This window comes from Mustela nivalis (assembly GCF_964662115.1).
Source record: "Mustela nivalis genome assembly, chromosome: 17".
NCBI classification, from domain to species: domain Eukaryota; kingdom Metazoa; phylum Chordata; class Mammalia; order Carnivora; family Mustelidae; genus Mustela; species Mustela nivalis.
This window is the reverse complement of record NC_139036.1, coordinates 5,111,841-5,125,445: the sequence shown is the minus strand read 5'-3', so window position 1 is coordinate 5,125,445 and position 13,605 is coordinate 5,111,841. Positions and strand designations below refer to the sequence as shown.

Below are 13,605 nucleotides of genomic sequence, written 5' to 3'. Positions count from 1 at the left end.
ACAGGAGGACCCGTTCCCGAGGCCCCGCCCCTGCCTACCTTTGCAGGCCTTGCGGTGGGTGATGGGCTTGCCCATGTCGCGGTAGTAGCCCTCCTTGCAGTAGTGGCAGTGGCGGCCGGCCGTGTTGTGGCGGCAGTTCAGACAGACGCCCCCGCTCTTGCGTCCCGACAGCTTGTAGAGCTCCATGTTGAAGCGGCAGCGCCGGGCGTGCAGGTTACAGTTACAGGCTGTGGGAGGCAGAAGAGGCGTCAGGGCAGGGGCGAAGGAGGGACTATCCCCAGCCTCCCCCAGCTCTGCTGCTGGACTGCAGGAGGGACTGTCCCTGGCCTCCCCCAGCTCCACTGCTGGACCACAGGAGGGACTGTCCCCAGGTTCTCCCCTAGCTTTCCTGCTGGACCACAGGAGGGACTGTCCCTGGCCTCCCCCCAGCTCCGCTGCTGGACCGCAATCCTTCCCTGGGAGCTTCTCCTTGGCTCCCCTGTTTGCATCCAGAAGCACCGACCAGCCACCCAGCCACACCTGAACCACAGGCAAGCCCCCTGCGTCCCTCTCATGTGGACACTGTTCATTTCCATCCACCAGGCTGCCAGCCCCCAACCCCCATCTCACACACACACACACACACACACCCCTTAAAATTGGGAGCTGGGGCGGCCATCCTCCTCCTGCCCCAATCCTGCTTGCGAGGAGCTGGTGGTGACCGTCCTCCCCATTCATACGTGGAGGCCCTCACCCAGCTGCTGAGAACAGCCTGTGTTTGGGGACGTGGCCTTTCCAGAGCTGATTACATCAAAACGAGGCTCCGAGGGTGGGCTGTCCTCCAATCTGACAGGATACCTTATGAGAAGAGGCAGTTTGCACACACAGGGGTGCACACACAGAGGAGAGGGGGTCTGCTAGCCAAGCAGAGAGGCCCCGGGAGGAACCAACTCTGCCGACACCTTGACCTTGGACTTCCAGCCTCCAGAACCATGAGAAACACACGTGTACCGGCTAAGCCTCCAGCCTGAGGTTTCCGGAGACGGCAGTGCGAGCAGACTCCTGCATTATTTCCAGGGCGTTCTGCTCTGCGGGAGCACACTGCCCCCTTCATCCCGAGCTCGGGCCACCAGACTGCCCCCGCCACCTGTAACTGTTCCACAAGCCACGGAGGGCTCAGGGGCTGCCTGCACTGGGATTTCCTTCCCGCCTTCCCTCGGGCACCCTCTCATCTGGTTTCCCTCCTGCCGGCCCTGCTTCCCTTCCCACGGCCACCAGAGCAGGAATTCTGGGCTCCAGTCTGAGGATGTTCGTCACCAGCTGAAAGTCTTTCCGTGGCCCTGCCGTTTTTCCTCTGGGTAAAATCTCAATCAGCTGTCACACCCTCGGGGCTCCGAATAAGCTGGTCCTGCTTCTCCCCAACCCCTCTCTTCAGCTCTGCTCACCCTACCCCCACCCCGCTCTGAGGCTTGAGTGGTCCCCCACTTTTTTCAGTTTCTAGAGCACACCATGGGTGAGGACCCCCTCGCCTGCCCCCTCCGTGGCTTGGAGGACTCTCTTCTCCCCAGAACCCTCCTCATCTGCTCGCACCCTTCTTATCCTCCATGCCTTGGTGTTAACATCTGTCCCAGACCCACCTTCCTTTCACCCCCGACCCCCACCCGGGGCATCCTGCGCGGCCCCCTCAGACCAACACCGTGTTGCCCGTGACCTGCTCCTCTGGGCTCCGACCTCTAGGCTAACTCAGTTTCCCTCTGATCTACTCCCGCTCCCTCCTCAGCATGCTTTGCCTGCTTTTGTGCTCAGTTTGTTTCGAATCGCATTTTATAGAATGTCTAAAGAAATGCTCAGTGCCAGACATTTGATAAACAAAAGCAGAAAAGGGGAGGGGGTACGCACTCAGATTTGCAGCCAAAGGACCCACGGTGAACACAGGGGTCGTCCCTTGCAGACTTTAACTGACGTTTGCTCAGCTGTGGAGCTGTCAAACTTTGCTACAGACCTGGCTCACACTCATGCATCTCCCTCCGTGGCCTATTTTCCCGGAATAATGAACATCTTTTAATGCCAGATATTGTTCTGCATGACTGAGAGAAGCCATCTCATCTCCCCTGTGTACGTGTGTGTGTAATGGGCTCTTTGGAATCCCCAGTGGGTGCATTTCAAAGTGGGGCCTCCCCGGGGGTTGAGCAGTTGGGTTGTTCTGGGTTTGTGACTGTAACACACAACACCGACGGTGACCAGCTTTGGACCTGTGCATCTGTGCTCTGCTCTGATGGCTGCTGCCCCAGGAGTTTCTCAAGACGGCATGCCTCGGGTAGTTGCTGGATCCGCATGGTTTTAACTCAGGATCCAAACTGCCGAACCGCCCTGGAGAAAGGCAGCGCGAGCAGACCTGTCCCTTCCAGTCCCTCCAGACAGGATCTGAGAGCTACTGTCTCACCACGCCCTTGGAAGGAAAGAGCATTACCCCTTTGCTATTGGAATTCTTTATTTTTCATCTCTGCTGATTTGTCTGGAAAACACACACACACGATTTTAATTTGTGTGTCTTCCGTTACCAGTGAGGTTGGACATTTCTCCGTGTGTTTGTTTTTCTTTGTATTTCTCTCTCTCTCTTTTTTTTTTTTTTCCTGTGCATTGCCTGTTCATGCCATTTGCCCACTTTTCAAATGAGGTGGGTTTTTTTTTTTTCTTACAATATGTAATGCTCTTATAATAGTGGACTAAAAACTGTGTGCTTTTTCTACCCTACAAGCTGCATAAATCTGTACCAGCTTCATATTCATTTATTACTTTTGTGATTTAAAAAATACATTTGCCTCTTTAGTTTTTCTGACATTACTAGTTTCTTCAGATGTTCTTGCAAGAGGCATCACTTAGCTGACAAGCAGAGAAGGACACGGCTTAATAGGGAGGCATTGTGGGGGAGGGGTCACAAGAGAAGTTCAGTTCACACCTGAGTCTGGAAGCAACTGGAGGGCAAATTAGACCACAGAATGACTCCTGAGAGCCTCACCAAGGGTCCCTCAGCACCTCCAGCCCCTGGATCAGCCTCGCCTCTGCCCCAGCACAAGGGACCATCAAGCATACATATGCACGTCCACTGTCCCTCTGGACTCACTCAGCCACACAAGGATGCTCGGGGCTGCTCAGGATGAAGTGACCTATCAGGACCACCAAGGCAGTAAATGGGGGCCCAGGACTAGAGCCCAGGTCTTCTGGCTCCTGGCCCACTACCCCAGAGGAAAGGACCCACATTACTGGAAGGAACAGCAGGGACTACAGCACAGAATCTGAACCTTTCCTAAAGGCACAGAAGTCACGGGGCTTTGTACACCTGCCTAGGTGCAGGGATCTGGAAAGATCACTCAAGTCTGGCTTCCTCAAGGCTCTCTTGTACTGGGAGAGCCTCACTAGCAGCATCTTCTGGTCCTTCACAGAGACAGATGCTCACTGTGTCCTCCTCTGTAAAGACAGTGTCAGCTGTCCCTCACCCCCCACCAAAGAAGCTACCTGAAACTCTGAGCCCCTCCAGGGAGCTCAGCACCTCCCTTCCCCACCCCAAGGGGGACCCGTGGGTGATTGCTCTCTTCCATATGCACCATACACCAACAGAAGTCTCTTCCTAAACAACTGGTCACACAAAAGAAAGCTCAGAGACCAAACATCAAAAGGCAGGACTCCCCTCCCTCCCACCTCCTCTTGGAGCTGTCAGGGGACATCAAGTGGCAATTGCTCACGCTCAGGCTTCTGCAAAGTATTTTACAGCTTGTTTTCTTTTCTCTGTGTTTTATTTTCTCTGCACAAATGGAAAAATGCATCAGGCGAAGCATCCCCATCTGGGTCTGTTGGCTCCACACCGAGATGTCACCCCACTCCCAGCTGGGCCCCAGCCCCTTCCTCAAAAGGACACCTTAATCCCTCATGCCTTCTTGTTTATCTCCTGCCTCTCTTGGAGGCAAAAATATTGGGTATTAGTTTCATTATCAGATTTCAAGGAGGGAAGGAAAAGGTAGCTTTGTGAGAGCAGAGGTCAGCCTGGGGGAAAAGGGGGCAGGGGGCAGCACAACTTCTGAGGAACCTCCATGAGCCAGGGCCAGGAGCCCTGCAGGCACTGTGTCCTGTCCAGAGGTACCCCAGGCACCCAGAGAGAGTGGGTCTAGACCCCAACCTCCATGCCCTCGTTCAATTGTCAAGTGGGGATCCCCACGGACACATCACGTGTGGCTACATTTCAGACCTAGGAGCATAACATGGGGCAAGGAGGTAGGAACAGGAGACCGCTCCCCCCATATCCCCCTTCCAAAATCTGATGGGAAAAGGGGCCCAACAAATGCTTCCTTCAAGAGGTCCTCTAAGTCCTTTTTTAACATATTCCTGTCACCACATTCCTTGAGTTTTTCCAAACCTGTCCCACAAACCTGGGTTGTCTGAACCCTCAGCACCGCACCACCCAAGCCAGTTCAACTCAACACACACCTGAGCATCCCAGCTACATGTCAGGCCCCATGCCACAGGCCACGAGGGACATGGGCATGGATGACGCACCCTCAAACTGTCCAGGGGCTCCCTGTCTGACATTAGGAGGGGGCAGACGAGGGCTCTTGGCAGCAAGCTTTCAGAGAAAGTAGGATAAATGCTCTCCCGAGCTGTGCTGGTTCCTTGAGGACAGGGCGGTGTTTGCCCTTACCTCCTCCGGCCCAGAGCAGATCTCATGGTACAAATAAGAAAGAGCAAAAGTAGGCAAGTTAGAAAGTAGATGATGGATGGCTGAGTAGGTGGGTGAATGGATGGATGGACAGAAAGATGGATGGACAGATGAGTGGGTGTGTGAGTGGGTGGGTGGGTGGATGGATGGATGGACAGATGGGTGGATGGATGAGTGGGTGTGTGAGTGGGTGGATGGGTGGATGGATGGATGGACAGATGGGTGGATGGATGAGTGGGTGTGTGAGTGGGTGGATGGGTGGATGGATGGATGGATGGACAGATGGGTGGATGGATGAGTGGGTGTGTGAGTGGGTGGATGGGTGGATGGATGGATGGACAGATGGGTGGATGGATGAGTGGGTGTGTGAGTGGGTGGATGGGTGGATGGATGGATGGACAGATGGGTGGATGGATGAGTGTGTCAGTGGATGGATGGATGGATGGACAGATGGATGGATGGATGGATGAGTGTGTATGTGAGTGGATGGATGGATAAGTGGGTGTGTGAGTGGGTGGCTGGCTGGTGGATGAGGGGGTGGATGGATGGTTGGACAGATTATGCATGCATGGGTGGATAGGTATGTAGGTGGACAGGTGCATGGGTAGAAAGAGAGGACAGATGGAGAATTATGTGGTCTGCCCAGACCACATCCTGGCAATCTACAGCTTTGTGACTTTCATGACATTTCTTGTGTTGCTTTGAGCTACTTAAATCTTGCCTGCTGATTTAACTCCTTTGTGGAGTTCCAAATGGCAAAGTTTCTTTCTGGCAGATCTGAGGGCCGTGCTTCTGCAGGATGGGTATCCCAGGGCTGGCAACCAGTTTCTTGCATATGCAGCCTCCAGTCTGTGGATGGTGCATACATGAGCCGGTTATTTTGGACAGTTTAGCTGTAAACAGGTAAATCTAAAGTTCCTATGCTGGGGGCACCTGGGTGGCTCAGTGGGTGAAGCGTCTGCCTTTGGCTCAGGTCATGATCTTGGGCTCCTGGGCTCAAGCCCCAAGTCTGGGTCCCTGCCCCGCAGGGAGCCTGCATCTCTCCCTCCTTCTGCCCCTTCCCCCTACTCATGTGCACTGTTTCAAATAAACAAAATATTTTTTAAAAATTAAAGAAGAAATAAAACTCCCACTCTGCTAGAGCAGCAAGTGGGGGTTGCCTTCTCAGAAGGTAAGAGAGGGGTTGGAGAGAGACTGTCATGGTCTCACCCCTGGGAGCTGGCTAAGATGCTATTCTCTAAGAGCAAACTCGAACACTGCCCAGGGGGTGAGAGACGTGTGCGCTCCTTCAACAGACGCCGCCTAGAGCCTTTGAACAAACGGGGAGCTGGCTGAGTGCAAGGGGAGACAGCAGCAAACGGGGCAGAGCCCCACCCTCCATGGGCACAGGAAATCCATCAACCATGTCCAAGTGTCCTAACTGCTGTAAGGACTCGACAGCCAGAGAGGGCACTCTGCTAGGCCCCTCTGGGGACCATCGCCCAGAGCAGGACCTGGGAAGAGAACCAGGACACAGACGGAACATTCCGGCTGGCCAGCCAGCCCGCCCCGAACGTGACCTGCACGTGGGAGTCACCTGGGCATCCGGTTCAAATCCCGATTCAGCTTCAGGGGGTCTGGGGCGGGCCTGGGAGTCTGCATATCTGACAAGCCCCGCTCCCCCCGCCCCAGGCTAGTAGACCTGGAACCAAAGCAAAAGAAACGGGTGGGAACGCGAGCCACTCCGCGAGCCACTCGCTGGACAGGGAGCCCGCAGGGAGATGAAGGGTAGAGTTCGTGGCTGGGCGTCCGTGCTGGGGCCAAGGGCAGAGGTCTGGTTTCAAAAGACACTACTTCTTGGACGCCTGGTTCGGAATGAGGCCAATATTTAAGTTGTTTTTAAGAGTCTGAGGCAGCTTGTATGCCCTTTTATCTGTTTCTTCGCTACTCTATTTGGTATCTATTTATTTAGCAGTGGTTTGACCCTTGTTTACAAATCTTACGCTTTCCGCCTTCTGTGGCGTGTTGTCTGAGACCAGATCTCAGCTTCTGAGGTGACCAGGCCGGGCTGTCGCTGCTCCCCACACCCCCACACCCCCACACCTGGCTCCTGCTAGCACCCGAGGACACTTGGAGCCGGGTTCCCCAAGGGCTCCTTCCCGGACAGGGGCCACATGAGGCAGATTTTTGGGGTCCAGACCCTCTCATGCCTACGCTACGGGTGAGCTGGTCAGAAAAGCGATGCCCACACACCTAGATCCATTCAGAAAACAATCCATTCGCCTTACTAATGGCAAATGGATTTATTTTTTCCTTCAACAGATACTGCCTGAGGCCCTGGGGATGTCACAGTGCACAGGACAGATGTGGTCTTCGCCCTCGCCAAGTCTCTGCCACTAACCTGGCACGAATGGGTCTGGTGAATGCCACTGCCACAGTCACCTTCCTCCAAGGCCTTCCCCTATCCCCCAAACACAGGCCTTAGAGCCTGTCACCAGAGTCGTCAACCAGCCAGACGCTATAAGCAGTGACCGGCCGGGATGAGCCAAGCAAATGCAACAATTGCTAAGAGACCAGAAGCATTGCACATGGGCAGTCTGGTTCCCAGTCAAGGCCCTAGAGGTTTGCGTCCGTCTGAAGGGCGCCTTGCGTCAATTTTAATTCAAAGGCTGTTTACGAGCCTCGCCTAGACATGACACTGGACAACTGTCAGAGAGACGGGAGTGAAGGGGCACCTGGGGGCAGGCGACTGGCTAGGCGTCTGTCTGCCTTCGACTCAGGTCATGATGCCAGCATCCTGGGATCGAGCCCCGCATCGGGCTCGCCGCTCTGCGGGGAGTCTGCTTCTCCCTCTCCCTCTGCCCCTTTTCCCTGCTCGTTCTCAAATCAACAAAATCTTTTTAAAAAGTACATCAGGAAGCCCCGCTGCTGCAGAGTTGACACCTGTGCTTGACATCGGGCTGGCGTCGGCGCTCTCGAGGCTATGACCCCTTCCTCCTCCTCTCGAGCCCTGGTTGGCAATTCAAGGAGCCACTCACCACCCCCCTCCCCCACCCAAGACCCCAGCACAGGACGGTTCTCAGAGGCCGGTGCAGAGAATCACTGAAATTGCCTTCCAAAAGGCAGACGGCTGAGCCCCAGCCCTGGAAGTTTCTGATTCCGTAGGTACCTTGTGGCTTCCACCTGCTGGAGGAGGCAATGATGGGGGACAGGGGCAGCCAACGGGCCGGTGGTGACCTGGGTCTTCCAGGAGGAAAGGGTGTAGCAAGGACACCCAGCAGGGTATCGGGCAGAGGAAACCACTCTGAGGAGGAGAACGAATCCACTCTGGGGCATGTGGGGGTCCCAGAGCGGGGGCTGGGGGAGGAGGTGTGTCAGCAGCACGGATCTCCGCCGGTGGGCCCGGGAGCCCTGCCAAAGCCACATTCTCACGGGGAGGCGTCTCTCCGACGAGAGCCTCCTCTCGGTGGACAGAAGGCCCACAGAGCCACAGCACAGTTTTGTGGTTTGGTTTTGTTGATTTTTTTAAAAGCTCCAACTTGAAAACGGAAACTCTGACCCCCAGACCTGCGCTTTATCTCCAGTATCAGAAACAGAATCTACAAGATGTGGATCAAGGTGGTCGGAAAAATGAGCCATAAAAACGGGAGTGGGAAACCAGTCAAGGAGGCGCGCGTTCCCAGCAGCCACGTCGGGCCTTAGATGGTTCTGATAAAGTCCCCAGAGATAAGTGGCCTGTGTTTGCCGAGGGCTTAGAGAGCTTTAGCCCGGTGTGCGCACAAAGGGGCCCTCTGTCAACAGTCCTTCAGGCCACTAATAGGGCTGAACAAACACTAGGAGTAACAAGCTCTTCACACCTGTGGGGCTTGGGAAAGGCCGGCCCCTTTGTCAAGATGTCAGACAAAAGAAGCCGCTGAGAGCCGCCCCCCCCAACCCAGCCAGACCCTCTCCTGGCTGCAGGAAAAGGACAGACTGGGAGTGGGGGACAGATTGGAGATCTGAGGGGGGACCTGCCTCCCTCCTGCAGCCAAATGTGGACTCCAGCTGGGCAAGGAGAGTGGCCCAGCATGGGGGCACCCCTACACCCCCGCCCCGATGTCAGGCTGGTGGGGAGCTGGGGCTGGGCCGGGGTCCCGCGTACCCGGGTACCTGAGTCAGTGGCCCCACAGTCCCCCAGGCACAGCCATGGCCTACTGGGGCACCGGTTTCTCCTCCGTGGACGGACCAGGGCCACCCCCCGCATCGGCCTGACCTCGCCGTCACTTTTTCCACTGACTTTTTCGCTCTGTAAACATCTTAGCGTTTTCTTCCCTCTGCCCTTTTATGGCTTCTCTGCCTCCCCTCGGGCTTTGACGCTGTGGCTCCTTGCGCTGCCCCTTCGGCCACTAAGGCGAAACTCAACAGGGGCTCCTGTTGCATGAACATCCTTATCTTCGTGAGCGGGGAGGCCCCTCTCGGTGGAGGAAATGCCGAGGAGGCTTTGGTGAGCCCTGAGCAGTCATCAGTTCTCTGTCTGCAGCCCTCATTCCTTGGATCCTCCCTCCCGGCCGTTCCAGAGCCCCGCCCCAGGCAGCTGGGCAGAGGGGGCCCTGCTCTGTCACCTCCCCACTGCCTCAGGGGGTGTGTGGGGGGGTCTCCAGCCGTGGCCCACTGTGTGGCATTCCCATTTCCAATGACCCTCCCTCCCAAATCCCCCTTCAAACTCCTCTCACCTTGTTGCTGCCCTGTTCCGGAACCTTCCGGACCCTGTTCTGGAATTTTGGGGGCCCTGTTCTGGAATCATTTTGGGGGGAGTCCCGCTAAGTACAAGATGCAAACTCTCTCACCTGCAAGGGTAGTACTGGCTGCAAAGCAGAGCTCCAGAGATGAGGGAGTCTTGCCTCTTCCTTACAGTAGGACCCTGTATGAACGCCCCTACCCCATCCCTGTCCTCACCCAAGATCTCTCAACCCAAAGGGGAAAGGGGATGTTGTCCCCCACCAAGGGCAAAATCAGGGTTTTGGAGCTGGTGTGGGCTTTCAGCATTTCCTAGTTTACCCTCTTGTCGGAGAGATGAGAAAAATGCAGCCCCAACCGGCAAAGGGACTTTGCCAAAGACCTGGAACTCATTAGGGGCACTCTTAATTCAGGGTTCTCTCCAGACCCTCCAGCACGCAAGAGAGTGGCATGGTCGTGGGCAGGACAGACCCGGATAAAGCCCCGGTGTGTGGCTGCTGAGACGCATTCCCGAAGGCCAAGAGGTTTCTCAGAGTGGACACTAGATTCTACGAGCAAAGCTTCCCCCCAAGGACTTTGGTGGCCCCGACATCCTCTCTGCCTTGTGGCTTGACCGCCCTGCCCGGAAGGGGCTCCCTTCCAAGCCCGCTTCCCCAGAGGTGGTGCACACACTCCCTGTGTTTTATTAAACGGACATATGAGGGCTGATTTGCCAGCCGCGCTGGCCAAGCCTGGCCCCTGGTTCCCTGGAGTCATTTCCCATCTGTAATGGGTCCCATCACCGGATCTGGCACATGCCGGGCTGGAGATGTGAGGCCATGGGAGAGGCTGGCGGCGAAGGAGGTTTAATGACTTGCAGTGGATTCTGCCCCTGTGACACCGGGCGGAAATGCTTTTGATTCCCAGGACACCTCTCCCATTTCCATCACCACGGACCCACGGGCAGCGGCGCTCCTGTCCTGGACCTGTTGTTTATTTCAACTCAGACTCGGGCTGGAAGCTCTGGGGTCCAGCCTAACCTGCAGCCCAAACAGCTCCAGGGATGGGACACAGCACACGGCGCCCCGTGAGCCCAGGAGCCAGAGCCCCCTGCCCTTGGACGGGGACAGGCTGAAACTGGGCTCCCGCGGAGGTGGGGGGGTGGTTCACACTGGGTCAACACCAAATGCCCTCTACCAACTAGGACTGCCAGATTCAGCAAATAAATATATGGGGACGCCCAGTTCCAGGGGAATTTCAACAAATACTTCCTGGTGAAAATATGCCCCAAGTGCGGCAAGGCCATCCTATCTCCAGTGCCTTCCAGAACCCCATCACATGTGTGCTTTGCCTGCAATGTGATTTTTTACATAACAGCTTAAAAAAAATTTTTTTTTAATCAAAAAAAAATCATCTTCTGGGCATCCATGAGTCCCACCAGAGGGTAGCAGGGGGTCCCACTCAAGGTGTCCTCCTTGAGTGGCTCTTCGGGGGCTCGCTGTTCCCCAGCACACCCCAAGTCCCCATGCAAAGATCCCCGTATGGGACCACACTGCCCTATAGGAAGAAACAGGAACAGGAAGGCCATTATGATTAGAATGGCCCAAATTCTTTCCCCATTTTAATCGGGATATGCTTTGTGGAGGAATGGACCCACGACTCTGCACCCCCACTCTGAATCCAATTATTTTAACCAAACTTAGCAGGTATCGTGTATTTAGGTATCGGTGAAGTGTTTGCAAGATCACAGTTAAAGGCTTTAATTAAGCTTCATGCCACTAAGGGATGTCGGCGGCTCTCTGGAAAACAGTATGGAGTTTCCTCACAAAGTTAACAATAGAGCTACCCCGTGACCCAGCAATCCACTACTGGGTATTTACCCTAAAGATATAAATGTAGTGATCTGAAGGGGCACCGGCACCCCAATGTTTATAGCAGCAATGTCCACAATAACCAAACTATGGGAAGAGCCTAGATGTCCATCAACAGACGAAAGGATAAAGAAGATGTGGTCCACATATACAATGGTATACTATGCAGCCATCAAAAAACCCTGAAATATTGCCATTTCCAACAATGTGGATGGAACTAGAGAGTATTATGCTAAGCAAATAAGTCAATCAGAGGAAGACAATTATAAGATCTCACTGAAATGAGGAATTTGAGAAACAAGACAGAAGATTATAGGGGAAGGGAGGCAGGGAAAAATGAAACAAGATGAAACCAGAGAGGGAGACAAACCATAAATGGAGACTCTTAACCTCAGGAAACAAACTGAGGGTTGCTGGAGGGGAAGGGGCTAGGAGGCTGGGGGGTGGATATTGGGGAAGGCATGTGCTATGATGAGTGCTGTGAATTCAGTAAGACTTATGATTCACAGACCCGTATCCCTGAAACCAGTCATATATGACATGTTAATAATAAAAAAATTAAAAATTAAAAACAAAACAAAACAAAAGAATGTAGGTGGCTGACCACAGGACAGAGGCAGTGACAAGGAACGGAAGATACGGCCGGCCAAGGATAGGAGGACCCCTCCACCCAGGGAAGAGAGTGATCTTGCCGCTTCTGGAGGCATGCAAGTAGAGAGACGCAGTACAAGAGAGTCTAGCTCTGAGGAGGAGGGAGAAGGAGGCTGATAAAGTCCCTTCCAACTCAGCCCTGGAGGATACACTGCTCTGCCTCTGGGCCGCGAGATCGTTCCAGGTTTGAGGCCAGGACCAGTCTGGTGTCCAACCTTACACATGTGCTGGTAGAAGCAGTACTAAAGAAATCTTCCAGTCTGTAACTAACCGAGTCGTTGGGGTAGAGACCACAAGTCTGGAGGAGACAGCAGAAGCGGGCACATGTCGGGGGTTATTTGCAGAAAACAAATCCAATGGTCCTTCTGGAATGATGTTCTAGGGAAAATGGCCCTGGGGACGACGGTCACCTCCCCCCCGTTAGGCAGAGATGGCATTGCCGCCGAGCATCTTCTGGGCATTCAGATCAGTGCACAAATGGCGGGACAGTGCCCCCACTCAAAAACAAAAACAAAACCAGCCACTTTTTGAGGGTTCCTAAGGCTTCAGGCCTGACGGATCTCCCATGGAAATGCCCCAGCACAGCTGTATGTGGGAACTAAGGGTTCCCTCCACGACAGCTGGCGCTGGGAACTAAGGGTTGCTGAGCTCTTTGAACATCTCCCCTGGATTTAGGAGTCACCCCAGCGGCTTGCTGGCTCCATCAGGCTGCAACTCCCAGGGAAGAACCAAACAAGGGGCTGGCCCTTATAGGAAAGAGGAGGAGCCTTTCCCGAACAACCCCTTCGCCTTCCTCCTCCAAATTATTCACAGCCCAACAGTGGGGCCCGAATACCTCCCTCCCGGCCACGACCTGAAGGAGGAGATGGGCAGGGAGGGGGAGCAGAGGGCAGGAGGCAGTTCTCAGAGAGCAAGCAGCTGCCTCCTGGCCGCCTGGGCCCATTTCAGCCACAAAGGACAGCAGGGACCGGTAACACGCCTAGGGCCCGGCTCCCTGCACCCAGGTGAGCCCCAGACACGACGACCTCTCCTGAGGCTGTCCCTCATTCTGCTGCTTCCGACCTCTAAGCCATGGTCCCCAGCCCAGGTGAGCCATGGCAGGGGAGTGAAGGGATGTCTGTGAAAGGTGCGGAGGCCTCCGGAAGGGTCCCCCAGCCCCGAAGCCGGCTAGTGACCGCAGAAGCATCTCCTCATCCCCGTCCTCTCCACGAAGGGAGGGAGAGGGAGGCACGGACGGAGCCCCGACTAACACATTTGCTCATCCAAATGACCCACACCATACAGCTTTTCCTTTCGTCTCACCAGAAGAAGCCTTAAATAAAGGGATGGAGAACAAAGGCGGCTTAATTTTATATGCTTGGTCAGCCCAACAGCCTCACCAATAGCTCATTTTCCAGGTGAGGATACCAAAGCCCTGGGCAGAGCCCACAGGGCCCCTGTTCAGCTCCAGCTCTGAATCCTGGCACAGTCCTCGGCTCCCAGCTGCAAATGGTGGGGCTCAGCCCTTTCCCCCGGACCTCCCCATGACTCGGGGGGGCTTTGAACCCAGAACAGAACTATTTAAGGCACGGGCTGAGCTGGACGGGGGTTGTTTTGACAACGGTACCCCTCAGGTAAAGTCTTTGGAAGTGTTTCTTTTTTCTTGCCCCCAAATGAAGGGGTTGGGGAACCAGACAGTTTCCTTGTACAAGGAGAAGGGGGGCCGCATGTTGAACGCCC

General features: G+C 54.9%; 1 protein-coding gene across 3 annotated transcripts in view; it reads right to left on the bottom strand.

The window, feature by feature from the left end:
• NTN1 (netrin 1) overlaps positions 1-13,605 on the bottom strand; it is a 171,621-nt gene that overhangs the window by 60,272 nt on the left and 97,744 nt on the right. For all 3 annotated transcript variants that reach the window (XM_082708218.1, XM_082708219.1, XM_082708217.1), the window contains exon 3: positions 39-227. In XM_082708218.1, the coding sequence (XP_082564344.1) occupies positions 39-227 (189 nt within the window). The remainder of the gene's footprint in view (positions 1-38; positions 228-13,605) is intronic.